At 36.4% G+C, this 19,546-nt stretch overlaps 1 protein-coding gene across 6 annotated transcripts in view; it reads right to left on the bottom strand.

Annotated features, from left to right (window-relative positions):
- Positions 1-19,546, bottom strand: part of dennd1a (DENN/MADD domain containing 1A) — a 1,314,459-nt gene that overhangs the window by 822,535 nt on the left and 472,378 nt on the right. For all 6 annotated transcript variants that reach the window (XM_051931936.1, XM_051931935.1, XM_028809158.2 and 3 more), the window contains exon 5: positions 4,267-4,386. In XM_051931936.1, coding sequence (XP_051787896.1) covers positions 4,267-4,386 — 120 coding nt within the window. The remainder of the gene's footprint in view (positions 1-4,266; positions 4,387-19,546) is intronic.

The following is a 19,546-nucleotide window of genomic DNA, read 5'->3' as shown; positions in this document are numbered from 1 at the left end:
CATTTATTTAACTTTACTTTCAGAGTAACAATGATGTCAGGCCTTCCTTCAAAGGTTATTACAACAAAGATAAAAAGTGTACTAATGTCTGTTTTGAGATACAGCAAGTATCAATATCTGAAGCTTCATGGTAAATGACATGTCTGTGTGAGGGGAAACACTCAGGAAATGACACTAACTGTGTCCCCCAAGGTTAACTAAGATCTGTTGTCACACCAATGCACAAGGTTCAGTTCAAGGTATGAGCAAAATCTTAGCACAGATACATTTCAGCCAATTTGATGATTTGAATATTATTGGTTATCACAGCTCAAAGTACAAAATATGAAGCTTGAAAGCCATTAACCTTTTCCCAGTCAAAACTGGGCATTCATTTCTGGTTTATAAAGGTCATGCATCAACTTTCCTGAGGAGAGTTATACTGAAATATTGTTTAACACAAGCCTAATTTAAACCGTATTCATATGATATATAATGTGAACTGCAAAGTGAACATTCTGCAAAATACAAAATAAATCAGTTGTAACCTTATACTTTAAAGAAAGTATACTTTAATTACGTTTTGCCTGCCTGTTTGTTTATTCCACTTTTATAAATTATACTGGTCTTGAAATAGCTTAACAGCAAAAAGCTAGTTTACTTTTTGTGCGCAAGAACGGAGTGATAGGGGTAGGACACTTATAAAACAAATATATTAAACGATAAGGAAACAATAATAATCACATCAAAGATGTGATCATTATATATAGGGTGTAATCTGCACAACATGGGAAAGGTGCTATATACAAAAAAATGCATCATCAAATGAAGATTTGTATTGTGAGTGTATTCTTGCTTCAGAGTCTTGAAAGGAAGCTGAGAATGTAGAGGATTATAAGAGAAAAAAATACAGATTTTGATGCAAAGAGAATGTAGCTTGTGAAAGGGGTACTTGGCTGGCAAATGTTGTCAACTGCAAGAAAACCACAAAAATAGTCTGTGCTAAGGGAAACCCCTAAACAAGATCTACAGAGGAGAGATACAGACAGAGAAAGAAAGAGATCCACTCTGCTGAGAGCAATAGAGGTCACAGTAATGAATAATTGCAAGAGATCAAGCTGCAGCCTGAATGGCAACATCTATTGTCCAACTGGGAAGACTAGTTATGCATCAGATGTCAGACCCTTCTCACAGAGAGTGAGATGGAGCCATGAACAGTCAGAAGAAAGCTACAAGGCCATCTGGTCACTTGGTGGCAAAGTGAAGTAGAGGACAGATACTACAGAGGTCTAGAATGAGACCAGAAGACCTCTTTTCCACTGGAGAGTACACAAAATAGGAATAAATGGGACTTGGTGAGTTATTTAAAAAATTGAAAAGCTGAAGTGCTGCCAGAGAGACCTAGCCTCTTTCTAGGGCTAATAACGGCTCAAGGAAGCAGGCAGCAACATGAATCATTAGAGAAGATTCTAGTGTTATATCTACACAATGAAAGAAAGACTGCACAATGACTTCAGGGCTTGCCCAGAAGTGACTGACAGAATGCCTAACGTTGCTTCACAATGGAAGAGTGACCAACTCTATAGTCTGGCACAGAGCTAGTATAAACACTCAGTGGCAGAAAGAAAATATCAGAAGTACAAGTTCAGAAAGGGTATTTTTGGCAGTGCTATGAATGTGGGCAGCGAGGTAATTTATCCCACCTGACAGAAGGCTCAGCACCTATATAGGAACACCCACAGAATAGCAGTGTTTCATTTCATCTCTGACTGCTTCGTACTTTATCTTGTTCATCCAAGTTAATCAATCCCTTGTGTCTATTAACAATTAAGTACATATCATTCTTGAAATATTTTAATTCTTTCACATTATTCTAGATGGGGAGAGGCATTAAACAGATGCCCTCACCTATTAAAATGCCAATTTAAAGTGAGGCATTCATTTGGTAGTTTACTAAATTTCTCTAATCTGGTATAGTGTAAAAAAAAAAACCACACTATTCAGAAGGTTAGCATTGAGCATACTTAAGGTATTATTAAAACACATGCACTTAATCAAAAAGATACATACCACTGACTGCTTTAATTTAAAAACTGCAAAAAAAGTCATTTGAAGACAGTCCTGACCAGACATTAAATATTTTACAAATGTTTACATGATGTCATTAATGATCAGTGGTCCCCTTTGATAAAATGAATCTGAAAACAGGTAACAAATGTTCATTTTTACAAATAGGAAAGCATAATTAAGGTGGATGAGAAAGATTTGGGGCAAAAATTGGTGTGTGGTGGCTCTGAGGCTAGGGATCTGCACTGGCAATCGGAAGGTTGCCGGTTCGAATCCCGTAAATGCCAATAGGGACTCTGCTCTGTTGGGCCCTTCAGCAAGGTCCTTAACCTGCAATTGCTGAGCGCTTTGAGTAGTGAGAAAAGCGCTATATAAATGCAAAGAATTATTATTAATTAAAAATTGGTGTGTGTGTTTTTTTAAATATGTGGTCAGTGGATAGAGTTTACTGGGCACTCATGTCCTCCATGTTCAGCACGCTAAAGCTTACTGTGGTTGACGGTTACTTTACTTGTGCTTCCCCTAGGGATGAATGAAAACAAGATACTGGGTAATGTTGTGGCTTAGATTTGAAAATGACTGTATCTGTTGATAAAAAGGCAAACCGAGAAAAAAAATTGCAAAACCAGGGTAATGAGATCATAAATCTAAGAGCTGGTTAACACACTTGTTTCTGAATTTTGAATAATTCTACAAAAAGTTCTGCAAAAGGCCATTGTAATAATTCAGCCCACGAGTAAGAAAAAGCATATATTAGGGTTTCAGTGGAGGTCAAATTATGAAAAATATATTCATGCACTATGTTTCAATATTTTATTTTCAATCATAATGTATTCCATGTGTGACTAAATAGATATGAGACAGGGGGAGGGCTCCTCAAGGAAAACCCTCCAGAAACTAGTGAGAGTAATGAGGTGCTGCTAAGCGACAAGCGCCCCCACAGTGTATAGCTGGTGCCACAGAAGGGAATTCTTCCTAGGCAACAGGCTGGAGGAAATGCTTTGGGGGAGGGGACTGTCACCGTGCCAGTATTATTCCTACACTTCAAAGAATGGCAACAGGAAATATAGGGACTTGGCTTTTTATGGCATAGGGAAGCCATGTAAAGAGCATTTACAGTATAGGTACGTGGTCTTTTAAAACATGGAAAAAATTCTCTTGGGTAGACTCCAAGCTTGGTATACCAATCTGTACTCTGGACTAATGGCCTCAGAACATTATTGAACAACCCTTCACATCAAAAGGTGGCTCTAAAACAAAGTACAAATGGCTGTCTTCTGTCAGGGTGTCAGTAATTCTATGGCTAGAATATAAGATGAAGTAAAGGATAAACTGTCAGGCAGAAGTGTGGCAAGATGTATAACTAAATGGAGAGTACATACTGATAGAGAGAATGACAGTTGATGTTTTTGATGGGAACAAGTGAAAAAGCAACCACTCCAGGTGGGTTTGTGAGTAACCCTTGTTTTGATGGACCAAACATGGAAGTCAATAATTAATATGTTGCTTTTGTTAAATTTTGTGTCATTTACCAGTGATCATTACCATTCCCTTCCTGATCGCCAATTCTCTAGCGAAACAATTATGTTTTTTTTTATATACAGAAGAAAATATTAGCAGATTTTAGAGGATTATGTGTTCAGTCTGGTTCTTCATGACACAGAATACAATACTTTTCATTACAAGGTAAAACATTTAATAAGCCAATAATCTAGACTGAACATGGTCAACACATTCATATTTAAAGGACTCAGAACCTAAGCTATGTTTAAAAAAGAAACATAGCAGATAAACAAGTGAAATCCATTATTTACAAGCACACATTTTTTCATGTTAAGAAAAGAGTAAAAAAGTTACATTTTTCTATATAAATAATGAAATAAAGCTTAGACCCTATGGGAATGTTATAAACTTATTTTTTGCGACCAACTTTAATATTGTTCATATTAGACCTTGGGTGCTTTGTGTAGCATTATTTATACACACTGCAAGTCATGCTTTTCAAGCACACCCCCTCAATTACAAACTGCCTGAAGAGCTAACACAAGAGAATGCCTTGTTAGAGCACTCAAAAACATGAAGTGAACCACTGCCCTGGGATCACTAATCCTGAAGCACACTGCCATGTTTGGTATTGGATGTGGTGTTTTTAGTTTGACAATTGAATCTTTTGCTGGGGACACACAATCTTCAGGTTATCTAATCCTTGTTTTTACCTACCTCAAGATACAAAAGCAACTCCTTGCTCCTGATGATAACCGACAAAATCCAAATCTCTGTTTGCTTTCAATGTCTGTCAGAACAAATGTAAAGTTCTGGCCCACTTGGTTTACACTGAGGCTAAAAGTAAAGAAGAAAAAAAAAACAAAATGGTTAATAAGTCAAGATAATCATAGGAATAATTTTAACAACTTTTCCAATCCCACCACTCTAATCCCTTCCAAAGAAATCAATTAAGTTGCCAGACTTTCTTGTAATCATGCTGCTTTTCAGAAATAAACTTTCCCAATGTGCTGTAATTTCATTCTGGTTGCCTTCTCGTGGCTGCTGAAAGTACTGATGACTACTTGTGTGCATTGGCTTTATAATCTTTTAAAGTGAAACATTGTAGGTTTACTATACAAAACCTGGAAATAAGGTGATTTTCTTCAATTTGCAAAGTCTAACTTCTAATCAAAAAAAGACTAATAGAATACTGAAAACCTTATATTTCCTCTTGAATTAAACCAACCTATTTCTAATCACACTAGATTGCTAATTTATTAGGAATTTCAGTAATATAAAAATACAAAATTATTTCTGAAATTCAATAGTTATTAATTTTTTAATTACTGCCAACACCTTTAACACAGTTCACATTCAAAAGAGGCATAATTTACAGACAACAATACATTACACGCTGGTCAGGGAAATTCACATGTCTAAAGAAATTTCGAGGATTCTAAATTCCTTAAGTTTTTTAAAAATTAACTTACACTGCCACTATATCTGGCAAATACATAGAGCACAGGGATTATGGTAAACTACAGGGTGTCTAGATAGATATAATAATAACAATAACAATTATTTATTATCATACTTTCAGCACATTTTATTCAAGAAGGCTCAAAAAAGTAAACCAAAATACATCAAATTTTAGTGATAAGAAAGAACAAAGTTAATAAGCAAAACAGCACATATACATAAAGAAAAGAAGTTAGGTAGAAAATCTAAGCATTTCCAGGATTTTAGTGCATTACTTAAAGAATAGTCGGTAGTACTTTTCAGACTGAAATTGTTTTATCAAATATTCTTCTAGAGATAAAGGGAAATACTTTACTTATGTGCAGGATTGTGGTTTCTAGAGAGCCAGGTTATATATTATGTCTGAATAGTGAGACCTGTCTTTTGGAAAGACTCATGAACATTTGTAGTTTTAATTGTGTGTGCGTGTGTTTTTGCGGATTTAATTCTATGCTTGTGTGGTTTTTTTTTTTGGTTTTTTTTTTAGTGTTTTGAAATGGTAAACATTTTAGTTTTGGTAAAAGTCCAACTAACATTTAGTGAAAAAGAACGCTGACTGTTCCCTTTCCTGATTTCTTTAGAAAAAGCACTAGTTCATCTCTATTGCATTCAAAAACTTCTAATTATAAAATCCACCATCATCACTATGCAAGTCTTTAACAAGTTATTCTCAGCTTTTAAGTGTTTTTCATTGAATGATCTCTTACAACTAAGAAAATCTCCCTCACCTATATAGAATATTTCTCTATTACATTAAACATATAATCATTACTCCTACTACGCACATCCTCTCTCTGTACCACCCCATGAGACTCTGCGCTAACCTGCCCTTCAACACAGTGAGTTATAACGGCAAGGCAGAAAAGCAAATTACAAGAAGAATGTCAAATTTTAGATCGCGATAGAAAAAGAGCAACAAGAGCTGCTAATGAACATCGAAAAAAAGAAAATGAGCAAAAAAGAGCTGCATATAATAAAAATCAAGAACAAAGAGAATCGTCCAATAAATGAAAAAGAGAAAAATATTCCAAACAATATGCAAACAGAAATGCGAAAAAGCATTGTTTATAGAATGTAAGTTAGAGGAAAAAGTAATTCATAATACTGTAACAGTCTGGAAAAGAAATTACCTCCGAGGCAGTATCAGTGGCGTAGCTAGGGGTGGTGCACCCCGGGGGGTATATTTTTGGGGGTGGCATTATTGGCCAAAAGGCTCGGTACAATTCTTGTGTAAGTAGTAGGGTTTGGAAAAATATCACTAATGAATACAAAAAGTAAAATTCTCTGATTTTTATCCACAAATGCTTCAAAAATTACTTTCAACTGTCCTTCTGTGACGGCATCAGACACAGTAGTAGAAATTTATGAGGCAATAGCAAAAATAAACAAACATTACACCGGTGATAATTTCTAGGAAGATTAACAACTAATTTACAATTTTGTTCCGTTATCAAACCGAATGCGTTCATCCCCACCTATCACTTGTACACTACACTGATTCTGGTTTTCGCAGCGTAATTATATTAAACTAATAATCAGAACACAGCTCATCAGTGTGTCTATACTATATTCTTGTCTAGCTGATGCTTATAAATAATTATATGTGCAAAATTATTGCTGTGTCTCTATATATGAATAAATCTATGCATTTAAATAGGTTAATATATTCAGACATATTGCAGGGTGGTAAATTGAAGCACCGCCCCGCCCGGCATGAACTCTAGCTACACCACCGGGCAGTATGTTCTAAAAAGCCATGCAAATGGGGTTGCTCAGAGTGCTGCGGAGAGGGAATAAATAAATAAAGCAACCACTGAGATGGGTGGAGGAGTTGGGGGGACATGTGTGGTGGTTTGGCAGGTACAGTAATCCCTCGCTATATCGCGCTTCGCCTTTCGCGGCTTCACTCCATCGCGGATTTTATATGTAAGCATATTTAAATATATATCGCAGATTTTTTGCTGGTTCGTGGATTTCTGCGGACAATAGGTCTTTTAATTTCTGGTACATGCTTCCTCAGTTGGTTTGCCCAGTTGATTTCATACAAGGGACGCTATTGGCAGATGGCTGAGAAGCTACCCAACTTACTTTTTTCTGTCTCTCTTGCGCTGACTTTCTCTGATCCTGACGTAGGGGGATTGAGCAGGGGGGCTGTTCGCACACCTAGACAATACGGACGCTCGTCTAAAAATGCTGAAAGATTATCTTCACGTTGCTATCTTTTGTGCAGCTGCTTCCTGAAACGACATGCTGCACGGTGCTTCGCATACTTAAAAGCTCGAAGGGCAAGTATTGATTTTTGCTTGAAAAACAAACTCTGTCTCTCTCTATCTCTCTCTCTCTCTCTTTGTCTGCTCCTGACGGAGGGGGTGTGAGCTGCCGCCTTCAACAGCTTTGTGCCGCGGTGCTTCGCATACTTAAGCCAAACAGCCCTATTGATTTGTTTGCTTTTCTCTATCTCTGTGACTTTATATGCTCCTGACGGGCACTCCTTTGAAGAGGAAGATATGTTTGCATTCTTTTAATTGTGAGACGGAACTGTCATCTCTGTCTTGTCATGGAGCACAGTTTTAACTTTTGAAAAAGAGACAAATGTTTGTTTGCAGTGTTTGAATAACGTTCCTGTCTCTCTACAACCTCCTGTGTTTCTGCGCAAATTTGTGACCCAAGCATGACAATATAAAAATAACCATATAAACATATGGTTTCTACTTCGCGGATTTTCTTATTTCGCGGGTGGCTCTGGAACGCAACCCCCGCGATGGAGGACGGATTACTGTAATTGTTAAGAAATTTTCATTAGATTTTTTTTTTTTTTTTTGCAAAAAAAAAAAAAAAAAAACAACAGGTATGGTTGGGGTAAAAAATGAGTTTGAGAGGTGTTTGACACCTGGTTGCTCTTCGTATATTTTTTTTTTTTTTTTGGCTCCGCTGTTTTGTTTTTTTTTTTTTAGTTTGCACTGACCAGTTAAGGCAGAAGAGCAATAAAATCTTTGTTTTGGACTGCTGCAACCACTTGTCTGTGGTGTTTTTATTTCTCCCCCCGGAAAAGGACATTACGATATTGTCAAGGTGTTCATGTAATTTAACTTTTTAGTTACGTTTAATTATGTTTTATTACATTTAAAATAGACAGTTGCAGTGAAATACTCAAGTAACAGATTTTCTCTCTATAATAACTAAGGACCAAACTGTCTTCGTCCTACACCATGCATACTCTACTATACACGATCTCTTTAAATACAATCTCTTTCTCTAATGGAGGAGCGACACAACACCCTTCAAGCAGCTCAGCACCTAGGCACACATCCTACTAGAGGTTGACAGGGGTGCCGATTAAAATGGCAAGCCTGTAAAGTCACAAACATTAATCCACCTAGTGTGGCAGTGACAAGCGGATCTTTTTAAGGATAGCAAGTCACCTAAAAGAGCAATGTAAACAGCAAAATAATCCACTCTGCACTTAGCTACACTGATATCAGAAGCGGGAAAAGGATTAGACCTACTATCTGCTTTAGCAAAGTGCTGAGTGCTGCGTAGATCATAATGGACCTACTTGGCTCTTCTGAGCTAATGTTGAAGAGTCTCAAGGCTGGGGTGCCATTTTCACCATCAGTACAGTGGGGAAGACAGCTGTGAGACTGCTACCTCTACATCTCTACCAATATATATTCATCTGCTGAGGTCCACTGGCCTAGGTACATGGATGCTGGTGAAACTTCCATATCATGGAGCTGGGAAAAAGTGTGGCAGTTTGAGTTGCCACTAAACCCAGGTGAGCCGTGTGAAGCAGAGGCAGTAGTAAAACTGTGCAGGCAAACAATGAAGCAGACCACAAAGGTGTTGCAGAGCAGCAATGGAGCAAGAGTCTCAAAGATGAGATCCAGACCTAGAATGGTGTTGGCAGTGTCAGTTCATTGAAAGAAAACAGCCAAGGAAACAGTATATCTGCAGCTCCACAAAAGGGGTTTCATCTACTCAATTGTAATCTACAGATTATAAGTGTTCAGTGCTGCACTGCATGATAGCACAACACTAAACTTCCATTCTGCGCCACCTAACAGCAAAGCGCTCAAGGCTCCTGCTGATGGGTTTTTGTCACCAGCTGAACAACCTCAGAAGAAACAAAGACCATCTGCTGTTTTAAAGAGTTTTGTGTCATTTCAAGAAACTGAAAATGGTTACTGGGAACAGCAACTTTGAAGGGAGGACTATGTAATGGCGCTGACAAGTTGCATCATTGATTCTCTGTGCAAGAGAGGACAGAGCCGGCTATACTTCCTTAGAAGACTGGCATCCTTCAATATCTGCAATAAGATGCTGCAGATGTTCTATGAGACGGTTGTGGCGAGCACCCTCTTCTACGCGGTGGTGTGCTGGGGAGGCAGCATTAAGAAGAAGGACGCCTCACGCCTGGACAAACTGGTGAGGAAGGCAGGCTCTATTGTAGGCATGGAGCTGGACAGTTTGACATCTGTGGCAGAGCGATGGGCGCTCAGCAGGCTCCTATCAATTATGGAGAATCTACTGCATCCACTAAACAGTGTCATCTCCAGACAGAGGAGCAGCTTCAGCGACAGACTGCTGTCACTTTCCTGCTCCACTGACAGACTGAGGAGATCGTTCCTCCCCCAAACTATGCGACTCTTCATTTCCACCCGGGGGGGTAAACGTTAACATTTTTCAAAGTTATTGTCTGTTTTTACCTGCATTTTTTATTACTCTTTAATTTAATATTGTTTTTTGTATCAGTTTGCTGCTGCTGGAGTATGTGAATTTCCCCTTGGGATTAATAAAGTATCTATCTATCTATCTATTTTTCTATCTATCTATCTATCATCAGCCAAGGACGAGTCACCCGCAGTATGAGTTGGTATTCTATCACTAGTGGTAGGGACACCTGTAAAAACAGCAATCCTGTAAATATGCATAAATTATTCCATTTAGTGCGGCAACAGCAAGCAGTTCTTTGTAAGGGTAGCAAGCCACCTTTAACAGGTATATAGAGACCAACAGGATCCATTCAGACACTCAGATCCAACATAACATCTTCATTTTATAAAGTGAAATGTGACAGACATCATAAAACATTTGATAAACATTTAACAAAGCAGTTCTGAAAATGCACTGACATGATCTTATCCTTCATGTTTATATAAACATTTTATTACTATTGCATTCCCTGTAATATGCACAACCTGAAATAAACTTGACATGATAAGTTAAACTATTAATATCACTGACACATATAGTGACATACTATAAGTAAAACCTTCTGTAATCACAGTTACAAGGCTCAATGGATGTGTAAGTTCACCTTTTTCTCTTTGTCGCTGTTTAAGGATTCCATGAAGAAATAACTTTAAGCTTCTTGCTAGCACTTACCAATCTGAAGCAACATGATATTCAATAAACACAATTTATACTACCTAACCCTAATTTCCTTCAACCTTAAAAACAAAGAAATAAATTATGCATTTCCAATTTACCACAGTTTAACAATGAACATTAAAAACCTGTGAATGAGTAACAATTATCATGGAGGTTCTGGAGACCAGACTCTGATTAATAGATTGGATATAATGAGAAATGTATAGTAGGTCCTGCATTTCAATCCTCAGTTAACTACATTAAAAAGATATAATGTCATGCAGAGGATTTCTGCTCTCTCTTTTTTTTTTTTTGGTTGTTTGTATTTTTTTTCCAATTCTAAAAGACTGCAGTTTACTTCTAAAGTACTATCTCCACCAAGGTAAACAGCCAAGCTTAACCACATTATACTATATAAGTATACACTCATAGTATTTACAAAATTGAACATTTGAGCCACACAGAAACAAAAAAATACTAAAAATTCTATTTCTAACGGTTATAAATTTCTTAGCAATAGTTTTATATTACAATAGATTTACGATGGATGTACCTATTTGAAAAGCTCTTACCCTTCTCTCATTATAAATTTCAAGACAGAAAACTAATACGGTACTTAAGAAAATATACAACATTCCTATTATATTTACATAAATCTTGACAGGAAAAATCTGAAAAAAAAAATCAACTTTATCTTCTTGCCCAGGGATGTGAAAAGTTGTTGTGTGGTGCTTTAGGTTTGAGATTGTAATAATTTAACCAGATATTCAAATAATGTTTGTAATTTTTAAAAAAATTACACTGTCAAAAAAAAAAAAAAAACATGTACCACCTGAAGCATCAATACTGTATGAGTTAAGCTATTCTTTCACCTTACCAAGCCCCTATCATTCACTTTATTCAAAGTGGGAAAATGCTTAAGGCCTCTTTCACAAAAGTGAGCAATGAAAATTTTGACTGAGATTTTAAAACTGTCTCAGTGCATTTATCTGTTTATTGATCTTTTCTTCTTGAATTGCAGTTGCTGCTTTAACATTCACAAATGATATATGATGCCAGTAAAAAGAACTTCCAACTGCTATCTTCCAATTCTACGTTTTCATTCTCTTCACCAATTTCTGTCAGAAGCCTGACAATTTCAGAAAGTTCTCTAAATCTCTGAAACACATTTGCTCAGTAAATTTACCTCCTGCCTGGGTGCACCAATAATTTGCCATAGGGAGAACCCATTACTTGCAATAATGAAATAAAACAGAGGTACACTAAAGGGCAGGCACAAATAAAGCTATTTTTATAAGAGCATTCATTTAGGTTATTCATGTAGCTATTATATAATTTGCAGTCTAATTATTACATATTAAGGACAATGCCAGCAGTTTGGGTGCTCTTTTTTCTTCAGATAACAAGTGAGAGACATTTTCCAGTCAGACACTAAACCCAGTCAATAACACTGTCAGAAAAAAGGTAGCTTGGAATATATAGTTCTACTGTATCTTAATATCAGTAAATGCACACATTTTTGGTAGGGTAGAATAACCAAAATTATACTGATTTATTTGCTTCTTTATTACATAGCACTGTTCAATTTTTAATACACCTTAATAAAACAATAACTAGAAATGATTTTGTATCTGCATTCATATATAAGTTTTTTCATAGGTGTTATTTCAGTTTATATACTTTTCTATTTATATTATGGAATCTTTATAGGTTGGGCATTTTACCAGCTGGACTTGCTCTTTGCCTCTTATTAAAGCAGATCACAATGTTAATATGTTTGTCACCACAAATACCTTTAGCCTCTATCTTCAGGATCCAGTTCTAATGGTTAATGGCATCATAGGCTTTACATGACCCTCGCTTTAATGTTTATTTTGCCAAAGATCACTAATGGAGAAAGAGTCCAAATAAAAACTACAAATTCATTTTGAATTATAACTTTTTACTTCTGTGTTAATAATGTTGTTACAAAAAGTTGATAAGATTCCTAATCTGATCCCTTTCTCAACTGATAAAAACAAAAAATAATGTGTACATGACAAACCCTTTGAAGTGTTACTGCATTGCATCTGACACAAATTGAATACTGACCACTTACACACTATGTATAAATATGTATTTATTACTGTTGTTATAATTTACAAAAAGTTACCATGTAGTATTAATTTATTTATTCCTTCATTTATTTTAAGGTACACCATAGTACTTTCTAAAACTGGGGGCTTCAGACCAGGTCTGGAATACAAAATGCAGCTGTGTTTAATCTAACCAATTAGATTATCAGTCTGTTTCCTTAACTATTATATTTCTTGCAGAAATTCCAGGTTTTGTCATCTCATCTTCTGCAGATCTGTGTTTATCATGCTTGTCTATCTGATTAATTTTAAACAAATAAATAAATGGTTTCTTGACAAGGACAAACATTTGCGGTTACACACCAAATGAGGAGGACCTAATACTAAGGTTTCAACTACTGAGGTTCAGGTGCAGTGAAGGCTACAAAGAAAGATTATACCAAAATAAATGCAAAAAGTAAACCATGTGCCCAGCAAAGAAGGGCTTCTTTATTAGCTTTGTAAGATAAGATAAATAGTAACATACTAGTACCGATAACTTCTTATGGACAGTTTACACACTACTACTAGATAAAACTGTAATGCATTTCTACCTCATTTTAATGTATTACTTTATTTTAAAAAAGAAAAACACCAATCGATAAATGTATTTGTTCTTCAGGGCTCCACATCAGTTGTTAAACCATTTAACATCTTAAGGGTTTCAATAATTCTAAATAAATGTTAAAATATATTTATTTTTCTTTTCACTGTTTTGAACACAGAGGTAAGAAGCCATAAAACAGGAACTTGAAAATATCTCCATTTTCTTTTCTATGCTCCTGTAACTAAAAAAGCTATTATCTAATACAAAATAAAAAAAAAACAATACCTAACAAACTAAATTGGTTAGATAATAACAAAAATAATTTTGCAAACAAGTACAGTGTATTGGAAAATTTCAGATATTATAAACAACCAAAGTAAGTTAAGAAAATGCTTGGTTAATAGTGCTTTACATACAAACAAAAACAGAGGGCAATTATATAAAAAGGGGCATGCAAAGGAAAGATGTGGCATTATCTAAAATAGAAGAGAAATTAAAGAAAACCAAAATAACTAGTAATTTAGTAGCAATTAAACAATTTTTCCAACAGATAAGACTGTAGAATGCTTCATGAACTTTACTTTTCTTATTTATTCAGTACACAGGTTCCAAGCTTAAACAGACAGCCGCACAACCTCCCTTCCAACAAGAGCCTCAACTACAGTAAATGGCAGAGTTGTTTCCACAGGAGGCTAATAATACTATATTCCATTACTTCACTTAACAGTAGGGGGTTTGGCTTTATCCATAATAAAAGTGCAATGAACAAATTCTATTCCGTCTGCTCCTTTAAACACATGTGTCTAATTCAAAACCAACGAATACTGAAAGCAGGAGAAGTCTAATAGCCTAGCCTGATCCAAAAGGCACAAATTTCAAAGTTACAAAGGTTTTACATAAATTGATTTTATTGTCACATAACATGTCATCACAATTAAGATTTGTTATTAGAAAATCTGGATAATATGTTTTAGAAAGAAAATAACTAATTTTATTACAGGTATGCAAGTTAGAGCTGTAGAACACCTTTTCTCCTGAACTATATGTGACAAATAAATCATTGCAATTAGTTTGTAACCTTATTTGAAAACGTATCATGCAGCACTAAATAGACAGATGTACAGGTTGAAAAAATATTAAATGGATAATTACTTATTTTACAATATATCACCCATAAGAATCTTTAGATAGATAGATAGATAGATAGATAGATAGATAGATAGATAGATAGATAGATAGATAGATAGATAGATAGATAGATAGATAGATAGATAGATAGATAGATAATCCCTAGGGGAAACTCACATACTCCAGCAGCAGCATATTGATAAAAAAAAAAATTTGCACAATCAATCCATTATATTCAAACTGTACATGATGAAATGTCCAGAATCACTTTCATTTATTCACCAGTACTTAATGTACAGGAATTTGACTTGATAGATTTGGAGTTTGCTTCTAAAAGAACACAACATCACTTACAAATAACAAATAGCACAAGTTAAAAAGAAAAAATGTCAAAGAAAGTTTCAGAATAGTACAACTATAAAGGAGATGTGCAAATGATGATGTGCAAGTGAAAGTGTGAGTGTATAGTGTGTACACACATACATATACATATACTGTAAACACACACCTTTATACACTATATGGCAGAAAGCATGAATATACAAAGAAGACAGACTAAGTTACTGGTTTTAAAAGGCTATGGCTCTGGGAAAGAAACTACTAATGTGACTAAGTTTTAGTTTTAATTGACCTGAATGTTTACCTGAGGGGGGTTTTTGGTATAAGTGATGAGCTGGGTAACATGAGTCTATGGTGATCCTTATGACATGGTTAGTGACAAGAGATGTATACAAGTCTGCTAAAGATGGAAGAGCACAATTATTTTCTCAGCAGACCTCACAACCTGCTGTAATTTAGATTTATCAATGATGGTGCCAATTAGGGCAGCCAGGATTGTTTGGTCGCTGTTTGGTCCAGGCATAATTCAAAATATTTAAATAATTTCCCAATAATTTTATTTTCTTATTAACTTAGAAACTGTAATTGGAAAATGTACAAGAACATAAGTTTGACAATCAAAAGAAGAGAATTCATTCCACCAAGTGGCACTGTTTATCTAGTAGCTAAGCTTTCCCAGTATTTTGTTCAGATACTTTTAAGGTGGCGGTCAAGGTATCTACTTCAACTAAAAGCCTTAGTAGTTTATTATAGATTCCCACAACTCTGAGTTTAATGAGTTTTAAATGCCCTTCCCCTTTATTTCCACCAGTGTCTTCAACCATTACATTTGAAGTTTAGTTTAGTTTAGTTTAGATAATTCTGCCAGATCAACTTAATTGATGCCTTTGAGAATTATGAATACATGTATTAGGTCCCCTCCATAGTCTCCTCTGCTTGAGACTAAAAAGTTTGAATTGCCTAAGAATGTCAGTGTAGAACATTCCCTTAAGTCCTAGGATGCACTTGGTTGCTCTATGCACAGCTTCAAGTGCTGTTATATCTTTTTTAGCATGATTACCAAAACTACAAAGTGTAATCCAGATGTGCACAATACAGTCTGAGCATAAAGTCCCTTGACTAAAATTCAACAATTTTCATAATATAACCTAGGGTTTTATTTGACTTTTTGTAAGCATAAGAGAATTATGAAAATAATGAAATAGTTTCATCAACATAAACACCTAAATCCTTTTCAAAGGTCGCTTTCTGCATGACAGCATTTCACATCTTGTATTTATAATTCACTTTCCTTTTGCCTAGGTGCAGCACTTTTCTAAAATAAACTCCAAAGCAGTGGTGAATTTAGACACCTGTAAATGTAACCAATGCAATGTATACAAATATACAGTACAATCAGTACAAAATGGCAAATGAAAATAGGTATGCAGTTTAAAATTACATTAAGCATTAATTAGTTTATGGGAAAAAAGGATATTAGGGAAAAAAACAGTTTTATGAATGAACACATAAAACATTCTTAGATGTCAAATGTTCCATAGTTCACATGTCCCAGATCATCATCTTCTTTCAGCTGCTTCCATCATCTTGTTCCACGTTGAATGTATCCGTCACTCGTCTACCGTAGACCTCATCACTGTCACACTCCCCTCGTACATATCCTGTACAACTCTTACATACTTCTCTGCCACTCCCAACTTCATCATACAATACTACAACTCCTCTTGAGGCACCCTGTCATATGCTTTCTCCAGGTCCATAGAGACACAATGCAACTTCTTTTGACCTTCTCTATACTTCTCCATCAACACCCTCAGAGCAAACATTTCATCTGTTGTGCTCTTATTTGGCATGGAACCATACTGCTGTGCACTAATCATCACCTCCCTTCTTAAACAATCTGGTTAAAACCTCCACTACTATCTCTCCTAAACACCTCCATGCTTCCACAGGTATGTCATCTGGACAAATGGCCATTCCATTCTTCATCTTCTTCATAGCTGTCCTTACTTTCTCCTTGCTAATCCATTGCACTTCCTGATTCATATCATCCAAACTTCTCTCTCTCATTCTCTTCATTCATCAGCCTCTTGAAGTACTCTTTCCATCTTCTTAATACACCCTCCTCGCTTGTGAGTATGTTTCCATCTTTATCCTTTATTACCCTAACCTGCTGCACATCTTTCCCAGCTCAGTCCCTCTGTCTAGCCAATCGGTACAGGTCATTTTCTCCCTCCTTAGTGTCCAGCCTCTCATACAACTCATCATACTCCTTTTCTTTTAGCCTTCACCACTTCTCTCTTCACCTTGTGCCTTATCTCCTTGTACTCTTGTCTACTTTCTGCATTTCTTGGACTATCCCACTTCTTCTTCACCATCCTCTTCCTCTGTATACCCTCCAGAACTTTCCCATTCCACCACCAGGTTTCCTTATCTTTCCTCCTCTGTCCAGATGTCACACCAAGCACCCTTCTCGCTGTCACTCTTACTACTTCTGCTGTAGTTGCCCAGCTGTCTGGTAACTCTTCATTGCCACCCAGTGCATGCATTACTTCCTTCCCTAAACTCAACCTTGCAGTCTTCCTTTTTCAACTTCCAACATTTGATCTTTGGCTCTGCCCTCACTCTCCTCTTCTTCTTCTTGATCGCCAACGTCATCCTATAGTCCACCATCCTATGCTGTCTAACTACAATTTCCCCTGTTACCACTTTGCAGTCTTTATATCCTATGAAGAAGAGTCAATCTGAAGGAGATTAATCTATCTGTGTGCATCTTCCTCCACTTTTGCATGTCACCCTATGTTCCTCCCTCTTCTTAAAATACGCATTCACCACGGTCATGCCCATCCTTTTTGCAAAATCCACTATCATCTGACCTTCTTCTCCTTGACACCATACCTACCCATCACTCCCTCATTATATTAACACAATATATTAACCTTCCTTCTCTCCATCATATCAGAAAACTCTCTCCCGTTACCAGTCATACTGCCAACATTCAAAGTTCCTACCCTCAGTTCCACTCTCTTTACCTTCCTCCGGACAATTCTCTCCCCTCTTCTTCTCCTTCTTCGGCCAACAGTAGCCAAATTTCCGACCAGCACCCTGTTGGCTAACAGTACAGGTGGTGGTCATTGTTAACCTGGGACTAGACAGATCCGGTATGGAAATCTATATTGGTGTCCACATGTTGATCTGGCAAAATTTTACACCAGATGCCCTTCCTGACATAACCCTCCCCATTAATCCGGGCTTAGGACCGGCACGATGAAACACACTGGTTTGTGTATCCCCTGTGGCTGAATAACCCTCCCCATTAATCTGGGTTTAGGACCGGCACAATGAAACACACTGGTTTGTGTATCCCCTGTGGCTGGGTTTCATGTATCCCGGATGATTATTTCATATTTTTCCCCAGAGTGTGCTTTTCAAATGAACAGCAATTAGGCACACATATATAAAAACATGTTTGATACTTTCTGTAAAGCCCATGTCACATTAAATGACTTTTTCACCAATTTACAGTCATAGCCTTTTTTGTATACATAATCTAATCCAGTTAGAGGTAATGGGCTGCACTCCTGTAAAGATTATCGCCAAATGTAACATACCTAACAACTGAGACCAAATAATCTGTGACTGACTATAAAAAAATCAAGTTGGTTTATTCTCTCATTAGTCAGGTAAGCAGGCTGTGTATGCAGGAGAGCTGACAACCAATGAATGCTCATCCAGAAGATCAATGCATTGCATAGAATGGAGTCGACAAGGGATAAGGAATATACATGTTTTGAACCTCACAAATAAAAGAAAAAGATGTCTAGTTAATCCTTTCAACAGTGCTGTCTCCATCAGTCAGCATGCTATAAGCTGACAGAAAAATGGCCAAACTGACTCATTCGTTAAGTGTGACATAATTTGAGATTATCACTCATGTAATTTGACATGGTGCAGTGACAAGATTAGCAACTGCGGTTGTTAAATCTGACACACCCACAATAAAATGATGTGTAATATGACAGTGAATTAAGTTTTAAATTATCAACATATTCTCATTTCGCCACTTTCCAGTCAGTGGTGATGATTGAATCTACAACATTGTACTAGATTAACAGTCCACTTCCTTAGTAACTATGTTAGACTATTTGCTTCACTGTCCACAATAAAAATAACAAAAACAGAACATACTGTACCTTCAAAAAGCCATTAATAGCTAAACTTAAATCTGATAAAGGAGCACAGGAGATTTGTGATGGGGTGTCCTGTTGTTGATAATTCTTCAATAATTCAGGTCATATTTAACTGGTAGACACTTTTCTGTGACTTTTAATTCCTCTTTTTCATCTACTGCTCCTCTTAAATATGGTGTTCCTCAGGGATCCATTTTGGGTCCTATTTTATTCTCTATATACCTTCACACTATTGGAGCGATTTTTAGGAAATTTAACATTTCTTTTCACTGCTATGCTGATGATACTCAGGTTTATACTCCTGTCTGCAACTCTGCAACAAATCAACTCCACAACTGTCTGTCTGAACTAAGATCCTTGATGGCTAATAATTTTCTTGATCTGAATCAAAATAAAACGGAGGTGCTTATAGTGGGTCCATCAGCTAAAGTCCAAATTGGTCTTGGACTTCTCGGCTCTTTCTCTGTCTTTTCCAAACCTCAAGTCCGCAATCTTGGTGTTACCTTTGATAGTAACCTCTCTTTTGAGAAACAAGTAAATTCTGTAGTCAAGAATTGCTTTTTCCAACTTCGTCTATTATGTAAGATCAAGCCTTTTTTATCTTCTAGGGATCTTGAGGAAGCTACTCATGCTTTTATTTTTTTTCTCTCCTCGATTACTGCAACTCGCTGTATTCTGGGATTAACAAATCTCTGATACACAGGTTACAGCTGGTCCAAAATGCTGTCACTCGCTTTCTGGTTGGGGCAAGAAAGTATGACCCTGTTTCTCCTATTTTAGCTTCTTAACACTGGCTGCCTGTCAGTTGT

This window comes from Erpetoichthys calabaricus, chromosome 9, assembly GCF_900747795.2.
Source record: "Erpetoichthys calabaricus chromosome 9, fErpCal1.3, whole genome shotgun sequence".
Taxonomy (NCBI): domain Eukaryota; kingdom Metazoa; phylum Chordata; class Cladistia; order Polypteriformes; family Polypteridae; genus Erpetoichthys; species Erpetoichthys calabaricus.
This window is presented reverse-complemented; position numbering and strand designations above follow the sequence as displayed.